Source organism: Rhinatrema bivittatum, chromosome 8 (genome assembly GCF_901001135.1).
Source record: "Rhinatrema bivittatum chromosome 8, aRhiBiv1.1, whole genome shotgun sequence".
Taxonomy (NCBI): domain Eukaryota; kingdom Metazoa; phylum Chordata; class Amphibia; order Gymnophiona; family Rhinatrematidae; genus Rhinatrema; species Rhinatrema bivittatum.
The window spans coordinates 208,932,964-208,950,391 of record NC_042622.1 but is presented as its reverse complement, the minus strand read 5'-3'; the positions used below and the strand labels follow the sequence as shown (position 1 = coordinate 208,950,391).

Sequence of the window (17,428 nt, the reverse complement as noted above, 5' to 3'; positions counted from 1 at the left end):
CGCCGCTGGTAGGTGAGCACATCCGGGCATGGGCTGGCTGAAACATGAAACTCTCTTGACTTGGAAACAGGAAGACTCTTGGCTTGGAACAGGAACCAGGAGAGCAGCCGTGGTTTGGAAAAGGAACCAGGAGAGCAGCCTTGGCTTGGAACAGGAGCACTCGAAAGCTTGGAACAGGAACCAGGAGAGCAGCCTTGGCTTGGAACAGGAACCAGGAGAGCAGCCTGGGCTTGGAACAGGAACCAGGAGAGCAGCCTGGGCTTGGAACAGGAACCAGGAGAGCAGCCTTGGCTTGGAACAGGAGCACTCGAAGACTTGGAACAGGAACCAGGAGAGCAGCCTCGGCTTGGAACAGGAACCAGGAGAGCAGCCTTTTCTTGGAACAGGAGCACTCGAAGACTTGGAACAGGAACCAGGAGAGCAGCCTCGGCTTGAAACAGGAACCAGGAGAGCAGCCTTGGCTTGGAACAGGAGCACTCGAAAGCTTGGAACAGGAACCAGGAGAGCAGCCTCGGCTTGGAACAGGAGCACTCGAAGACTTGGAACAGGAACACTTGGACGTCCAACATGCTCCAGGAACTGAAATCCAGCAACTCCGGCCACTGCGAAAGCCCTTTCAGACTGCCACTTGGAAGTGGTTTAAGCATGAGTACAGATGGAGGCTTAGGACTTGGAAACATGACGAAAGCTCTGAGAGAGTCCGGTGCCGCTGCGCACCCCCTACACAACCCCGGGGCTGGCTGCAGACCACGCCAACAGCGGCGAAGGCACTGGACTCAAAGACTTGGAACAAGGCGGAAACTGGAACAAGAACTCCGAAGAACAGGGACAGGACTCAGAAACTCGGATTTAGTCTCAGACTCACGAATTCGGACTTCGGACCTCAGACTTCGGACTCAGGAACTCGGCACTCAAGACTAAGGAACTAGGAAGGATTTTCTGAAGGCTTGAACTAGCAATGAAGTCTCTGAAGACTCCAGATAGGACGAAGGCTTGGAACCAGGAACAAGACGAAAAGACCACAGGATCCAGGAGACCAGGAATATGAAACAGGAAAAATGGAGGACCTTGAAAGGGTTAGCAGACTTTTGCAAAGGCCCCAAGAACTGGCTGAAGAGCCCTTTTTACTGGACTGCAGGAAGGACGCCATCAGGAAGGGCCATGGGGCCTTTCCTGCCTTGGTCCCTTTAATTTGTGAGTAAATTGTAGGGCGGCAGCACATCACAACGGTAAATGTCAGCAGCGTTTCAGGCCATGCGGGAGTGAGACAGCTCAGCAGAGTCGGCAGCGCACAGGCCGCAAAGGAGATGGCGGCAATGGTGGCTCTCCCGCCGCGGGGTGCGGCGGCCGGCCTGAAGCGGCATCGGCAGCACAATCGCAACATTTCGGATCCTGCCAGCTACTTGTGACCTAGAATGGCCACTCTTGGAAACAGGATACTGGGCGCGATGGAGCATCGGTCTGACCCAGTATGGCAAGTCTTATATTCTTATGTGGTTTCCTTCCCCACCTCCCTGAAATCAGCAATACAAACTTGGGCTGTCTGTGTTGAAAAGAGAGCCAAGGTATGAGGGCACAAGACCTCAGGAGGGGGTGAATGCGAGTGGATATGGAATGGGGGTGTGAGACAGAGGGAGAAGGACTGAGTGAAAGACAGAGATGGTGATGGGGAGCCCAAAAGATTTTATTTATTTATTTATTTAGCAGTTTTTTATACCGACCTTCATAGTAGATAACCATATCGGATCGGTTTACATTTTAACAAAGGGTAAAACTGAGGTAACAATTCTGGTAAATAATAGATAACAAAGGAAAAGGAATAAGTCAAAGTTACAATCAACAAGGTATGGAAAACTTGGAGGCTTAAAGACAAGCTGGAAGGAAGATAGAGGCAGGTAGAATAAATATAACATGATACGAATAATTTAACGGGTTAGAGCATATGCTTTAACCAGGAAATGCCAGTGTCCATTGTTCAGGAGGAAGTGTGTCAAAGTCCTTGTAAGAAGTGAGGCTCAAACTAGTGATTATCCGGTGGATCTGGGAAGGCTTGGTGAAAGAGCCACGTCTTTAGTCTTTTTCTGAAGGTTAAGAGGCAGGGTTCCAATCTGAGATTTGCTGGGATATTGTTCCAGATAGCTGGGCCTGCAATTGAAAAAGCTCTGTCTTTGGTCGTAGAGAGGTGAGTGGCTTTAGTAGGGGGAAATTTCAGAGTGCCTTTGTGGATATCTCTCGTTGGTCTGTTAGAGGAGTGGAGTTTGAAAGGGATATCCAGGTCGAGTTGGAGTTGCTGATGGATGGTTTTGTGTATTAGGGTAATAGATTTGTACAGGATTCTGAAATTTACTGGTAACCAATGTAGGTTTCTGAGGACGGGGGAGATGTGGTGATGATGGATGTGATGATGGATGTGATGGTGATGATGTGGTGGTGATGGAAAGTGTTTGTGAAAAGAGAACCAGATATATCTTTGGAACAGGATGGGCTAGATGAGCCATGCCTCAAGCAACTGTCCGCAGGCCCATATCTGTACGGTGGAATCGGCACCATTTCTGCCCAATGACCTATTGGAGGTCTGCGGCTCTGGTGTTGTTGTCTGTGCCGGCTAATTCAGCCACACAGAGGCATATGCCATAATGGATGCAGCTGCTGCCGCTTCCTCCCACTCAGAGCTGAATTTAAAATCGGGACATCCATAGGGAAAAGAGTGGAGGCTTCCCTCAGAGATTCCCAAAGGCTCAGGCCCCCCCCCCCCCCCCAACCCTGGCCAGATATTTCCCTCTCCCGGTGTCTCCACCCTCACCTCAGAGTTGCAGCACCGCCAACCTCACAACAACAACAACAACTCCCAACGAGATTTGACAGGCCTTGCGGTGACCCCCCCCCCCCCCTCACCCTGCTCTTGGGTTTTCATGGTAGCTGGAAGCCTGTCTGGAGGAGGGAGCGGGTCCACGCAGGATCTCTCAGCACGATAGGGCTCACAGGGCCCACTCTGAATTTTGGCAGAGTTCATGCTGCTGTGGGGTCAGCGCTGGGATGGCGGAATGGCAACCTTGGCACTCTGGCACCTATGAAAATTTGGCACCAGAGGCAACTGCCCATGTTGCTTTATTCCCAAATCGAAGTCTGCTCCCATGGTTATTGCTTCCTGAAACAAGGGCATACAGGAAAACACAGCATGCACAAAAAAAAAGGAAAATAGAGTGGTGCTTCAGAGAACACAGTGCACAGATTTGTCCACTACATTGCACACAAGAACCTTTTTGCACACACTGCCCACAAAATGTTAAAGGGAACATTGGCTGCCACTTCCTCCTTCTTCTGCCTTGCCTCCCATTTTTAATCACATCTGCTGGCTTGAAGGAGGACAGAGTTGCAGTGCTGCCCGCTTCTTTGATGGCTGGGAGCCAGGAAGGGGGGGGGGATGTGAATACTGCTGGGGAGGGAAGGAAGAGAGACAAGGGGGTCAGTAGATTTTGGCCAGAATTTTAGAAGAGAGGGGAATCAGGGCAATGCTGGGCAGATAGTAGGAGCGGAAGTGGTCTGAGCGATGCTGAGCAGGTGAGGGCCAGGGGAATGTCAAACAGAGGATGGGGGGGGGGGGGGCAAGAGAGGGTCAGGGAAATGCTGGGCCGAGGATGGGGAGAAGTCAGGGGGGTCAAGGTATGGGGCAGGAAGGGGGAAAGACAGGGTCCCGGGGAAAGAGAGGGGAGGGGTTTTTTTTTTTCGATTTGGCAGACTGAACCCAAGAAAAATATAGATCGAGCCAAGTAAAAACAAACAAAAAAATACACAACAACATTAAAACATAAACCAAATCAAACATTTTGGGGGTGCACATCCCTAGTGAAAAACATCTTTGATGTGACATCTGAAGACGGGACCTCTGTGGTCTCAAAGCTCCTGTTCAGTATTTTTAGATAAGTCCCATGCTGAGCCAGTAACATTTTTCAGAACCTGCCAAGAATTTGGCGGCTAGCGTGTGCATTTCAGTATTAAATTATTATATAATCCATGTGCAATTGAGTTTTTGTTATACAGAGAGAAGTGGTGGAGGGTTAAATATTTGTGTGAGGAGTGCCTCACCAAGTGGAACAGCGCTGATAAGAAGCTGGCAGCACATCACTGACTGTGTAACAATCAACCAGTAGGACGTACCCCCCCCCCCCCCCCCCCTCCCGACTCTTCCAGTGTGGCTGCAGCTGATTTTCTAAATTGTCCCCCTAAGACCAGCAGTATCGCAGTAACACTGGTGTCCTGTTGTTCTTACAGGATCGTTGGGGGAGAGAGAGGAAAATGGGATTGCTAATCATTGTTGAATTTAATGATCAAAATCCTGTGCCTCCATATAAGCATCTAACAAAGCCTCTGGTCTATGGTTGTTGCTCAACAGTGACACCTGGTGGCCGGATTCAGGGCCCATGGCTGTGAGGGGGTCTGGAAGGAGCCCTGGTGCATGGCTCACAGGCCAAGGCCATCACTGCAATGACCAGACAAGGTGCATTGGGGGAGGAGGGATAGAAAATTAGGGACACTATCGCTGGGTAGTTGTGCATGATGGCTCATGGCACCAGGTCCAGCCCTGGCTCCGACTGAGCTGGAAACCTGAAGGAGTGAGAGGAAATTGGCAGATCAAAAAAAAAAAAAGCAGCATATAGTCCAAACAGATGCACAAACGTGAGACAAGATTTTCTTATTGTACGCTGCTTTGGGCAGCTTCTGCCAGGGAAGTGGTATAAAAAAAAAACCAAAGGCTCTGTGACACCTCCTGTAAAATAAGGCACACTCTGGGACTCAAACGAGACACGCACAAACCCTATAAGGGGCCGTGCCTGCACACAGAAACGCGCAAACGCAATGAGCCACAAAATTACCTTAAGGTGCACACGGAAACAAACCCACAGAGACAGACACACAACTCTGCCCTTGGGGGGGGGGGGGGTGTCTAACTGTTATGCTGTGTTTATAAATCATTGTGATAAGGCCACCTTTAAGCAGTCTGCACTGCAATCTTATTTATTTATTTATTAAAGGCTTTTATATACCGAATTTCTTGATACAAATCAAATCAACTCGGTGTACATCGAACAAGTAGAAACTATAACCAACAAACAGTAGACAATTTGAAGGAGAATAAAGTTACATTATAACAAGGATGTGTAAACTTGGGAGTAGGAAATAAGAAGGGGGAATAATGATTATAATATACAATGGAGTATGCGAGGGAGGCAAGGAGCAGTCCTCATGATAATTTGTTAATGTTAATTGTACAATTGTTAATTGTATGCTAGCTAAAAAAAAACACACACACACACACAACTTAAAAGGTATAGGAAGGAAGTCTATGCGCATTTCTCGATGTAGTCCCAGTCCCTCTGTAGAAAAAATTCCTCTAATCCAGAATCAAACCTAATACAGCGCCTGTGCCCTCTTCCCTCCATTTAGCATCATCCATTCCCCTTTGCACCAAAACTCCAGCACCTTTTGTTCCTGCCGGAGAGCTTGCATAATTTCTAAGCTACACGAGATTGTGCAATCAAAAAAAACACAAAATTCCATGCACACCCTCAAGTCCGATCTTTGCACTTAATAGTTATTTTCCATCTTGAAATCCTTGTGGTCACAGACGGAGATCACCTGTGTATTGTTTATTTATGAATTTAGCTTTAGCTCCCGTCTTTTCGTTGATAGCTCAGGGCGAGTTACATGCAGGCCTTTCAGGTCATGCCCTGTCCCCAGAGGGCTTTGCAGTCTCCAGAAGGGGGAAAATTATCCTCTCGTCTTGCCCACCTCTGACTTGGCTTTGTGTCCTTGCAATTTCCGTGCGCCTCATGTGGATGGGTTGACGGGCACTGCCAGCCCCACTGCACAGCTGTTCCCAAGGGTGAGTATCAGAGCGCTCAGGCTAGCGCACAGCTTAGCCCGTGATTGGACGCGCATTTTGGACGTGCTAGGCTAACACCCAACGCAAAAAAAGGGGATTGGCGCATCCAAACACGCTCGTAGCTAATAGCGCTCATCACATGTAAGTGCCATGTAGAGGAGCCTATCAGCTATTGCCCCAATGCAAAGAAATCACCGTGCGCCCGGTGCATACGTTTTTACACTCAAGAATTAACGCCAGTCCCAGAGCTGGCGTTAAGTCTTGATGCACGTCAAAGGCTCAAAAAAAAAAAAAAAAAAAGCAGAAATTACTGCTTTTCTGTGCTTCCTCCTTCTTAGTATCGTCCCGATACTACCGGTAAGCAGGAGGAAGCACAGAAAGCAGCATGAAAAAAAAAAGAAAACTTGACGGCAGTCAGGTTAGGAAATAGACGCTCAATTTACGAGCGTCCATTTTCCTAACCCGCACACAGCCACATCTCTTGGGCGCCCAGTTCCACGGACGCGCTAGGCACGCACAATTTATCCCTAGCGCGTCCTTTTTTTAGCGTGGCAGCTCATTTGCCTATTGCATCAGGCGCCCAGGAGAGGAGGGGGACGTGCGTGCATTGAAAAAACCGCCCACCCTCTTTGGACGCACGTTTTTTCACGTTTGATATTGCGTCGGCCCCAGAATAAGCAATGGGAGGCGGGGGAGGGGGATGTTAGGAGCAGTGCCGGCTTTAGGGTAAAACAGCTCCCTCTGCAACAGCCCAAAATGACACCCTGCCCGCTCAGGGAATTGGGCGGGACTTCACTGAGGGGACTGCGCACGTCCCTAGGAGGTACAAATTGTGGCACAGCGCTCACATGAGAAAGCGGCCCAGGCCAGGCGCTCTCCGAGGCATCCGTGTGGGAAGGGGCTTGGAGCCTTCGCTCTCCTCAGCTCCCAGACAGGAAGGGGGACACTGACCCGGGCACCCCGTGCCGTAGCCACAGTCTCTGCCCAGTGCCCCCAGATCTTCCGGAATGTGCAAGACACGGGGGATCCCCATCAGGGCAGGGAGCGAGGCTGACTTGCAGGAAGCGGCCGTACCTTCCTTCCAGGGCTGCGTACCTGGCTGTGTGTTCTCTACCTCAGCGCTTAATCCAGGCACAGCTGCCAGGAACCCCCTCCAGAATCCAAGCATAGCTGAGAGCAGGGGATGGTCCTTGATGGCTCCAACTCATGCTGCACGATGCCAGCAAGCATGCGTCACAGCTCTCGTTGCTTGCCAAAAGGAGTCCGAATGTAAAGTGTTTCTTGATTGGGCAGTGCGCCAGGGCTATGGAATGACCCTTTCTTTGTCGCTTTAAGTATAGGTTTCAGTTCTAGGGGTGCAGTGGGTGCTCATGCATCCCCCAGTGCTGATAATCAGTATATGCAAATGTGTCTCATGCATATTCATTGTGGGTATCCTGAAAACCCGACTGGCTGTGGGGTCCCCAGGACAGGTTTGGGAACCACTGGCCAAAAGGGTCTTCACAAGCTGCAGATGGGCTAGGTGGACTGGTAGACTAAGTGGTAAAACTGGTTTATTGCTGTGCACATGTTGGAAAATCCCCCGACTTGGGGGGGAGGGGGTGGAGGTGATGGTAAATGTATCTAAACAATGTGTGTAAAATCTACTTGCGTACCCCTTTAAAATGTAAGTAAAACTACATGGGGATATCATTTGCACACACTTGGTTAAATTCTGGCTTATCTGGCTAAGTAGCAACAGGTGGTACATCACCGGATAAGTCCGAAAAGTGCAAATAGTCCATGGAAGTAGCACCTTGTGACCGTATCCAGCTATGTGAGATAGCCGCCTAAGTCTTAAAACACCACATATCCAGCTCAGGCCTAGATTCATCAAAGCGTGATGCGTTCTCGCAGGAGGGGGTCCCACCCTTGTGGTGGAGTGGCGCTGCGATAGTGGGGGGCCCCTCCCCTGAAAACACATCGGGGCTCCATGGCGCATCCTTTTGTGTCGCCACCAAACACCGCAACCCAAAAGACCATGGCGAGCGGCACTTTAACGCGATGGTGGCCCCCAACCTCACGGGACTGCCATCGTCTTAAAGGGCTGCGGGCCGCCAAAAATAAAAACGCAGCCAAAAGAGGAAGTTGAGCGGGGGCATCATTGCTGATAGCCTTATATACAAAGCCCTCCTGACTCCTCGGATAGCCTCAGCCCCCTTCCCCCCGACTCCCTCGATTGACATATAAAAAGCCCCCTCCCCCGATTAATATATACAAAGCTCCCCTCCCCTCTGACCCCCGATATCTTCAGCACCCTCCCCCGGCCCCCCTTCAGCGACCCCCCCTTACCTTATCCTTGATCCCGCAGCGGGGACCTGGCCTGAGTCGATCCCCAGATCTTACCCTAGTCACATAGCTGGGGCAAGGTGAGGTCAGCGCCATTTTGGAAAATGGCACCAACCGGCACGGGTGTGAGGATGCCCCCTACTGCACCGTGGGATTGAGGATAAGATAAGAGAATCTCTGGAGGGGAGCTGGGCAGAAAGGGGAGGAGGGGGGGGCCTATGGCTATCGGGGGGGGGCCAGCAGAGAGGGGCTTTATATATGTCAATCAGGAGGTCAGGGGGAGGTGGGCTTTGTATATGGCTATCGGGGGTTGGGGGGAGGGGGCTGCCTCAAATTAATTTTTCTTTTCGGGGCGTTGTGGCCACCTCAATTGGCAGCCCCAGGTTGAAATGGGGGACAGCAATGACCCCCACTCAACCTCCACATTTGACCTTGTTTTTTTTTTTTTCTTTTGTTTCCCTGCCACGTTAAATGTGCGGCAGAAGCCTCAGGTCCCGTGTTAAGGTCCCGGGGTTCCTGCCGCACATCTAACACATGTCAGGGAGGTGTTGTTTTTTTTTATAGTAGCTAAACCACCATCTTGGTCAGCCGCTATAAAATATTTGCATAGAATTGCTAATAATGACCTTCTTTGCATACATTTGCATTATTCAAGTATGCAAAATGTATGCAAAGAAGGTCATTGTAATAGGAGGGGGTATCTGGGTGGGGACGTGCGATATAACGCGTGTTAGAGCCTATTATTGCCCTATAAGGCCCTAAAGCAATTTAATGAATGACTCAGTAAGTTAGATAGCTGGATAAGTCTAAAAATGCTACTTATCCTGATGATTTAGCCAGCTACATAGCACTTTTTTTAGACTTATCCAGCTATGTAAGATAGTCTGATAAGTCCACAAAGCACTACCTAGACAGACAAGTAGCGCTTTTCAGACATATCCAGATAAGTCTGAACTTTTGTGGCTTGCAATTTTTACATCCGTGAGCATGTTTGCACACATATGTACTTGTATTTTATAATCTGCGCATATTGTTTGCATGGTTATAAAATACTGTAGCAACTTTGTGCACACCCATACACATGCATATATGGGCACACGTGAGCAGTTTTGAAACATCCTTAAGAGTAAGACTTGGCATGTCTGCAATTACTCAATCACCCATTTACATGCATGCCTTTGAGTTATCTCTTGGGAGTTCTCAGATCCAAATACATTTACTCCCATTTTAGTTGTTCAGGACATGCTGGAGCCTTTCTGCCTCTGAATCTGGCCAAAGTGTACAAACTGTTTTTAATCGATTGCATGTTTCCTAACAGGAGTGCCCTGGACAAATTAAGGATCTGTGGATGCTGAGGCATAGGATTTGTAGGAGGGAGTATATGGGATGGAAACGTTGAGTACTTCCACAGCAGCTCAGAGAGATTGGATGATGAGGTAATACTTCAACTGAGGCCTAGAACTCATGGAACAGTATGAATAGATTTGGTATCCATAGCTAACTGGTTTGGGTCCGAAAGGGAGTGTTGTTGGTTTGTTTTGGTTTTGTTTGTTTGTTTGTGTATGTGATTCGGTTGTCTAGTTTGCGATACGTATTTTGTACTATTACGTGTTTCAGGCTGTGAACTGTAGAAGGACAAAATGTGTTGGGCGATGAGGATGACAGCAAGCATCACTTTTGAAATTTGTGCCCTTCCTAATGCATTTCTGAGCTTTTGGCATAGGGCAGAGTGGAGAATGAGAGTGGAGATGTTATAAATATATATATTCTCTCCTTGTATAATGTTATAATCTATATGTTATAACTGTTCTCTGTATAAATTTGTTTCACTGTTACACTGTAAACCGGAATGAAGGCACTCTGCTATATTTCGGTATAAAAAAGAATATAAATAAATAAATAAAATGAAACTTCAGAGTAATAAAACAAATCCAGCAAGTATCTGTGAAGGATGGTTCCTTCTTGATGAGCAATACTGCTGATAAGGCACAGCCTTCAAAGAGCCAAGACATTTCTCTTTAGGCATTTCAGTTTCCTCCTGTTGCTTATGGGTTTCCAACTCTATGAAAACTGCCTTCTGTTGGGCTAGGGTACCAATTTTTTTTTTAATAGTCCCTCTGCACTTATTTAGCTAAGCCGTTGGAGTGACAGCCCTTGGCCAGGGGCCATAGACCCCCTGAGGTGCTCTTGTTGAGTGATGTCTTTGAGCTGTCTCCTCCCAGGGGATGACTCCGCAGCATCCCGACATGACTGGCCTGGAGAGCAGAGGCTTGGCTTGGGGATGGATCCTAGGTCCTTCTCATGGCAGCACTACCGCTGAGCCATTGGGTTGGCCCTGACGTTTTACTTTCATTACCTGGATTTCTGCCACCCTTCAACTTATGGCTGGGAGATGGCGGGGGGGGGGGGGGGGGGGGGGGGGGGGGGGGGGGGGGGGGGGGGGGGGGGGGGAGGGGGGGCTTCGTGGATGAAAGACTTTCCTGTTTCTCATCGCTTCCTGTGGAGTTCAGCCTTATACCGGTAAGTGCTACTGAGTACATTTAAAAGAGGAAGTGTAGAGGCAAAAACGCGGCGAGCTGAATTTCCCTGTCTGGGGGAAACCACCAAAGGTCCCTCACCATTGGCTCTGTGCATAACTGCTAAAACTAATGTAAATATAATTCTTTAGTAATCAAACAGAGGCAGGAGAGGCTTTAATTCCTTTTATTCTTATCAGATTGCATGCATCTCTGAGAGAACAAGAAACAATGCAGAATGCAGGAAATTGTTCTATCTATGCACTTACAATAGTCTTGTGTACTAATGATTACTTTTCACATCCTTCCATAGAAAGTAATATAAAGCATTTTAACAAATCAGCTGTCAGCTCCTGTACTTTCTAATATCACTATTCATGTGTCTAATACCTATGCATAGATCACGCTCTGCTCACGTGATCTAATGGTCACATTAGCTGGTAAACAACTTTATCTATCACTATATAGGGATAACTCTGCTTCTAACACATAACGGGTGTATCACTAGTAGTGCTAGGCCATGTCATCTTTGGTTTATTGCCGTAAGCTGTTTCAGCCATATTGGTAAGCCTAACTGCACAGTCTCATATCTTGGCAGCTTCTAGCATCACTAACTAAGGAATTCAAGTAGAAATTCCTGCACATTATGACAGTGGGCAAGCATTTTAGGTTTCTTTCCTTAGTTTGACCTGATCACACAGCACGAGTATGCTCATTGTGCTTCATCCATCCCATTTCAGATGTGGTGGAAAGCAACCCCACATTTCTGAAAGCTGATGAGGGTCATAAATATTGTAATGAATCTTAGGGAGGCAACATGCAAAGCCAATTCTGGGGGTAATAAACCCATTTTACCCATGGAAATCGGGGCTTTAAAAATCTCCTAACCTATCTAGGGATAAAAGTGCACATCTGGTTCGACAACACACACCTGCAGACTGCAGACGGGGTTCTGGGGAGCGGGAAGAGGGGGCCCTGTCTCCACAGATGCTTTCCTGTTTATCCACTGTTGTCCTGCTTTCCCAGTGTCCTGCTTCCACAGCAGTTTGTGTGTTTCTGTTACTAATGCTGTGTGCATGCTTTACGTTGTATAGTTTCTGCGTTTACTATTATATTGCCAACAGGTGGTCAGCCTGCACAGCAGAGCTTCTGTCATATTCAGCACAGCCAGCTCTAAGAGATTAACTGTGACGGAGAAAGCAAGGGTGCCTGGGAGTTTTTCTTGTCTCGTGGCTTTCTGGTCAGAACGCCCAGGCCTATGCGAATCAGCAGCTTAACCTAGCCAGCCCTCCCTAATTATTTTCATTGTACCTGCTCTTATTTCTTACAGCTCTTGTCTTCAGTTTATGCACAGTAAAATTCCGCTTTTTGTTTTTCACTGTAAAAATTTAATTGGAGCTTGATATCTTTTTAAACAAAATTTTGAAAAATATTAATTTCCAACCAAAAAGAAAGGTGAATCAGAATTAAGAATAACAGAGGAAAGAAGAGAAATTATGGGACAGGCTCATATTTCAAGGAAAACATAAAGAACTGCTGATTTAAGAAACTAAGGGGGTCATTTACCAAACTGCTATATGGCGTTTTCGCATGCATTAAGGCATTTTCACATGCAAAAAAACGCCTTTTAACACATGCGAAAACGCCATAAAGCATAGTGTGAATGAAATTAGAAAAAGGGGAGGAGTTTGGGGCCAACTTCATGATTTGTGAAGCCACATCACACAGCTTTAACTACACCTTTTTCATTTGTGTAAATCCATGTGATAGGGCTTTATGTGAGAGAGAGAGAGAGACTAGCCATAATGCCCTCATCCTAGGTAAGTATTTATACCGCTAAATGAGGCCCACCTACTAACTCGAGGTGAGGTTTAGGTATTAGTGTAGGGGGTTAGGGGCCACTTTGACATTCAACGTGAGACGTATGAACAGAACGTGCTCTCTTGTGAAGATTTGATGACCTTCGGAGTGAGGAAACTCACACAAAGATGAGATTTGGGCAAGGTTCTCTCAACCTAGCTTAATGTTACCCAGGTAGAGAGTCCATCAAGCTAGGTTGAGAGAACCTTGCCCAAATCTCATCTTTGTGTGAGTTTCCTCACTTCGAAGGTCATCAAATCTTCACAAGAGATCACGTTCTGTTCATACGTCTCACGTTGAATGTCAAAGTGGCCCCTAGCCTCTACACTAATACCTAAACCTCACCTGGAGTGACTAGGTGGCCTCCCATAGAGATATAAATACTTACCTAGGATGAGGGCATTATGGCTAGGTTCTCTCTCTCTCTCTCTCCCCCCTCCCCCCCCCCCCCAAACAATTCTGGCACTTATCACAAAGTGCAAAAAAGTTATCGCAGTTTGCATTAAGATAGGCAGTTTATTGCAAAGTGCGCTATTACCATAAAATATACCCCTTTTCCTATCGCATGCGATATTTGGTGCATTTTGATAAATCCAGGCCTAAGTTTGGAGTTGAAGAAGCAACTTCCTCTCTCTGCAAGTAACTAATGCCCTGCTTGCAGATAATTAAATGACAATCCCAACAGCAGGATGCCTGCTCCCAGTCAAAAAGACAAACGGGACGATACAGTAAAGTGCGCTCAGCTGAGCGCGCTGTTTAACAAGCGGTTGGATGCGTGTTTTTGCACGCGTGTCCACAACCCCTTATACCATAAGGGGTTTAGTGCCTCCAAAACGTGCGTCCAATTCCCCCCCCCCCCCCCTGCCCAGTAATAGCGCTCATCACATGCAAATACTTGTTGATGAGGCTATTAGCTATTTGCTCCAAATACAAAAAGAAATGTGCGCCCGATCCGCACATTTGTATGCTCAGAAATTAACGCCAGTCCAGAGCAGGCGTTAATTTCTGAGCTGCCCAAAAAAGTGTGGCGATATTAAGTAGGAGGAGCCAAAAGTTTAAAAAAAAAAAAAAAAAAGTGTGGCTGTGTACAGGTTAGGAAAAGGGATGCTCGTAAAATTGAGTCTCGGTTTTTCCTAACCCGCTGACAGCCACCTCTCCCGGGCTGCCAAGGAGGTTCTAGAGGCACGCAAGTGTCCCTAGCGCGACCCCTCATTTAAATATCGCATGGCGCGCTCAGGAGAGGTGGCTGGGCGCGCGTTTTCTGCGCGACTTTACTGTATTGGCCTGAAAGACAGGATGAGCCTCAGGTCACAAAACCTTTTGACATAGAGAGGATCATTACCACTACCTTCTTTTTTTTTTTCTTTTGAGCACGTATCGGTGGCAGGAGATCCATCAGGCTTCTACGGATAGAAAATGCCTGCGGGATCTCACCACTGTGGAACGGGCCATCTATTAATACTGAATAAACCAAGATCTCGTGCTCAAAGAGGAGATTCCTGAGCAATGCCTGCAGCTGTTCCGACTCGGCTCAGATCGGCTCCGTTCCAAACGGTTACATTACCCCATCACCAGAACACGTGCCTAGCTTTCTGTTTCTTTGCTCTTCTACAGTGAGGGTGGCGGAAGAAAGCAAAAACATTTTCACTAGCAGCAGTTCCGAGCCAGATGTCAGCCACAGTCGAGCCCACTCCTTCGTGCATTGAAATCGCTCTTCCTATCCCTCAGCGTCAGGCTCCTGGCCAGGGTTGGGAGTGTTTCCATCTCACTTAGAGCCCAGGCAGTCCACCTCCCCACTCTCTTTTAGTGCTGAAGAAGAAGAAGTTGTTGTGAGGAGGGTCTCTCTGTGACAAGGCCTTCACAATTTCCTGTGCCAGCCCACCCCCAACGGCTGCACACACTGGAGCCATTTCAGAAAAGCAGAAACTGGCAAAGCCATTAGGGAGCAGGTTCAGGGCTGTCGCCCAGAAATTCCATCTCCTTATCTCTGATCTGCAGCAGCAGCTCGCTGTCCTCGCCATAAGCCATTTGGCAAAGGTTCTCTTCCCGTATCTGTCCAAAATTTCAGTAGCACTTGAAGTAGGAAGTAATCTGCTGGCGTTCACTTCAGGGTCGTCTTCGCCTGTCCGCCGCTCCAGTCCAGCTCCAGAGCCTCCCGCAGCGAACAGATCACCCTCCTTATCACCATTGTGGTCTCAGAAGAATCAAGTTTTGCTTTTTTGGCCTCTGGTCCATCTTCTAGTCCTTGACTCACTTCGCTAACTTTCATCTTTTCCTCAACAAACTTGGGACCTCCCAGGTTGGCGAATGTGTAGCCGTGGTAGCCAAACACGTCACCCGCGAAGAACTTGATGCCGTGCTTGTGACAGATATGATCAACCTTCACCAAAATGTCTCGGGAACAGCAGGTCAAACACATCCTTGTCGACGATGTCCTGGGTGTCCACTCTCACCTCCACCATAGGGTTCAGGTTCTGATCACGTGCCAGGGAAGCCTCAGCCCACTTGTGATTCACAGAGACTGCAGGGATCAGGAACTGAGCTCTAGTATCTTCCTGAGAAACCCATTGATGATCCAGCATGGTCAGTCCTTTAACTCCTGCTAAGATGAGGTATTTAGCTACCTCTGTTCCCAGGCCTTTCATGCCAACCAGTAGAATTCGTGAGGCAAAAAGCCGTTTCTGCACCTCCAGGCCCCAGAACCAGATCTGCCAGTCATACTGAGCCGCCTCCTCCTTGCTAATCACCACCTCTTCCTTCTCCATCATACTTCTGGCCTGGCAGCACTTGCCGCCCCTAACAACAGCCGTTCGAATCTGTGCTCCGCTAAATCTTTTACCTGTTAATAAAGTTTGGAGTTGAAGAAGCAGCTTCCTCTCTCTGCAAGTAAGGACTGAGATAGGCTAACAGTTACAGCTGTACCTAGGAAATGCATATGGGAGACAGAATAATAAAATGAAAGATTAAACTTTGCGGGGGGGGGGGGGGGGTAGAATAGAAGCAGCACTGCAGTGCTCCCACAGCAAGCAGACTCACTCCTTTGGCTACGCCTCTACAGTCAGGCCTTTCTTCACAGCCATGCTTGAGACATATTTTCAAATCCACAAGCGGAGCGCAGGCTCCAAAACACGCTGTTCCGCTGATCACTGCCACCAGAGAGTGCTCTGAAGCAAAAGCCGCACAGATACAAGCATTTTATAGTAGGAAAGAGGCAGTCTTAAAGCTAGAAAGAGCTAGAGTAGAAAAGCAGGAGCAGAATACTGATGCCACTGCTGCTGTACACAAGAAAGCTAAATTAGAAGCTAACTTAGTAGTATTACAAGAAAAGAAAGCAGCTACAACTAAGGCTTAGACTGAGATCCTTGAAATGGCTGCAGGACAAGATGGCAGGGAGAACCAAATTAGTAAAATTGCCTCAGAGGACCCAGCCTATGTATTAAGCCTTCTATCAGGTATTCAAGTTCACTCTCCCAAGCCGACGAAGTGGCAGATGTTGAGGTAATATGGTCTTCTCATGAAGTAAACGTCACTCCTGGCAGCTCAATGCACTCCTGACCATGGATGCACTACCACTGGCTCCAGATCCAGGTATGCCTGCACTGAAGTACACACTACCTCATGCTCACACAACTACTTCACATAAATTGTGGTTAGGTTATGGCTGCAGCCTTGCCTCCACCAAGGATACCTAACACATGCCCTCCACATGGCCAGAGTGCACCTGACCAACCTCACCCTACCTTGGAATGCAAAACTGACATTCCAAGGGATGAACAAAGAAATATATAAATTCCAAAAGTATCCTACAAGTATTTCATCACTCACAGACTGAAACCATGGGCATGTTAGATCTTGCTAAATACATGATTCGTCTTGAGTTTGACAATGGGGCTCACCGAGTCTGATGACAGCCGAGAGCATGGAAAGCTCTATTCAAAGGCATCAACCCAGAACTGAACATTACCCCAAGCGAGGAGATTTAACCTGCTGGTTAAATGGTTGGGGAACATGTAAAGAAACTAAGGTCAGCGTACATTCAAAATCCCTCAGTGGGCCTCTCTGTAATGCGACAAATACTCGAAGGATGCGATGGTGTCCCAGAAGCAATTGAGAGTGTTCTGTTCAAGAGGGACTGGGAACTTTCCAAAAGTCTCAAACAAAGAAAATCACAAGCTGGAGGAGCTTGAAGATCTGCTACTGGAGCTCGAGGCAGTTATAGCTGACCCATATCTTCCAGTACTCAGCTATTTGAATATTGCTCATGCAGTAAAGCCAATCGTGAAGACATTTCCATACAGCCGGCAGGAAAAATGGTTTCCCAAGGTTCAAAATATAAAAAGGGACAACAATGTTGCCTTTCTACTTTTCACAGTTCTCTCCAGGCTCATTCAAGACTTAGTGATGATGAGAAATGATCCAAGTTTTCTGCTTGATGTGTCAGATGTGACCAGCACAAGCCACCCCTGGGAAGAACGGCTAACTAAAAGGTATAGAAACATTAAAAAACCTGGAGCTGTGCACAAAACAGAAGTTCCACCCGGGTCTCTATACCTTCTACCCTTCCTACTGCCACAGACAGGAAGGCAGAAGATCCAGAAAGACAAGAGTCCTTTGTACAAAAAAACTCACTTGCTAGAGAAATGCCATGGCTTCAGAGTAAAGCCGCTGGGTGAATGTAAAAACTTGCTCAAGCAATTAGGAATCTGCTTCAGATGCTGTTCTTCCACAAATCACCTCTCTAAACACTGCAAAGTGGCCACTAAGTGTACAGACAAGCATTTTACTGTCAGCACCCAGATACTGCAAAACTCAGCTCCCCCAAAGCTTCTACGCCTGTCTC

At 47.7% G+C, this 17,428-nt stretch overlaps 1 protein-coding gene and 1 pseudogene across 6 annotated transcripts in view; one reads left to right on the top strand and one right to left on the bottom strand.

Annotated features, from left to right (window-relative positions):
• Positions 1-17,428, top strand: part of ABHD11 (abhydrolase domain containing 11) — a 109,990-nt gene that overhangs the window by 12,193 nt on the left and 80,369 nt on the right. For 4 of the 6 annotated variants that reach the window (XM_029613028.1, XM_029613029.1, XM_029613025.1 and 1 more), the window contains exons 1-2: positions 5,684-5,884; positions 9,531-9,648. The exons of 1 other annotated variant lie outside the window; for it this stretch is intronic. In XM_029613028.1, coding sequence (XP_029468888.1) covers positions 9,599-9,648 — 50 coding nt within the window. In that variant the 5' untranslated portion in view covers positions 5,684-5,884; positions 9,531-9,598. Of the gene's footprint in view, positions 1-5,683; positions 5,885-9,530; positions 9,649-17,428 lie in introns of those variants that run through there. One more of the 6 variants, XM_029613026.1, reaches the window with a different exon arrangement.
• Positions 14,354-15,356, bottom strand: LOC115097315 (annotated as a pseudogene).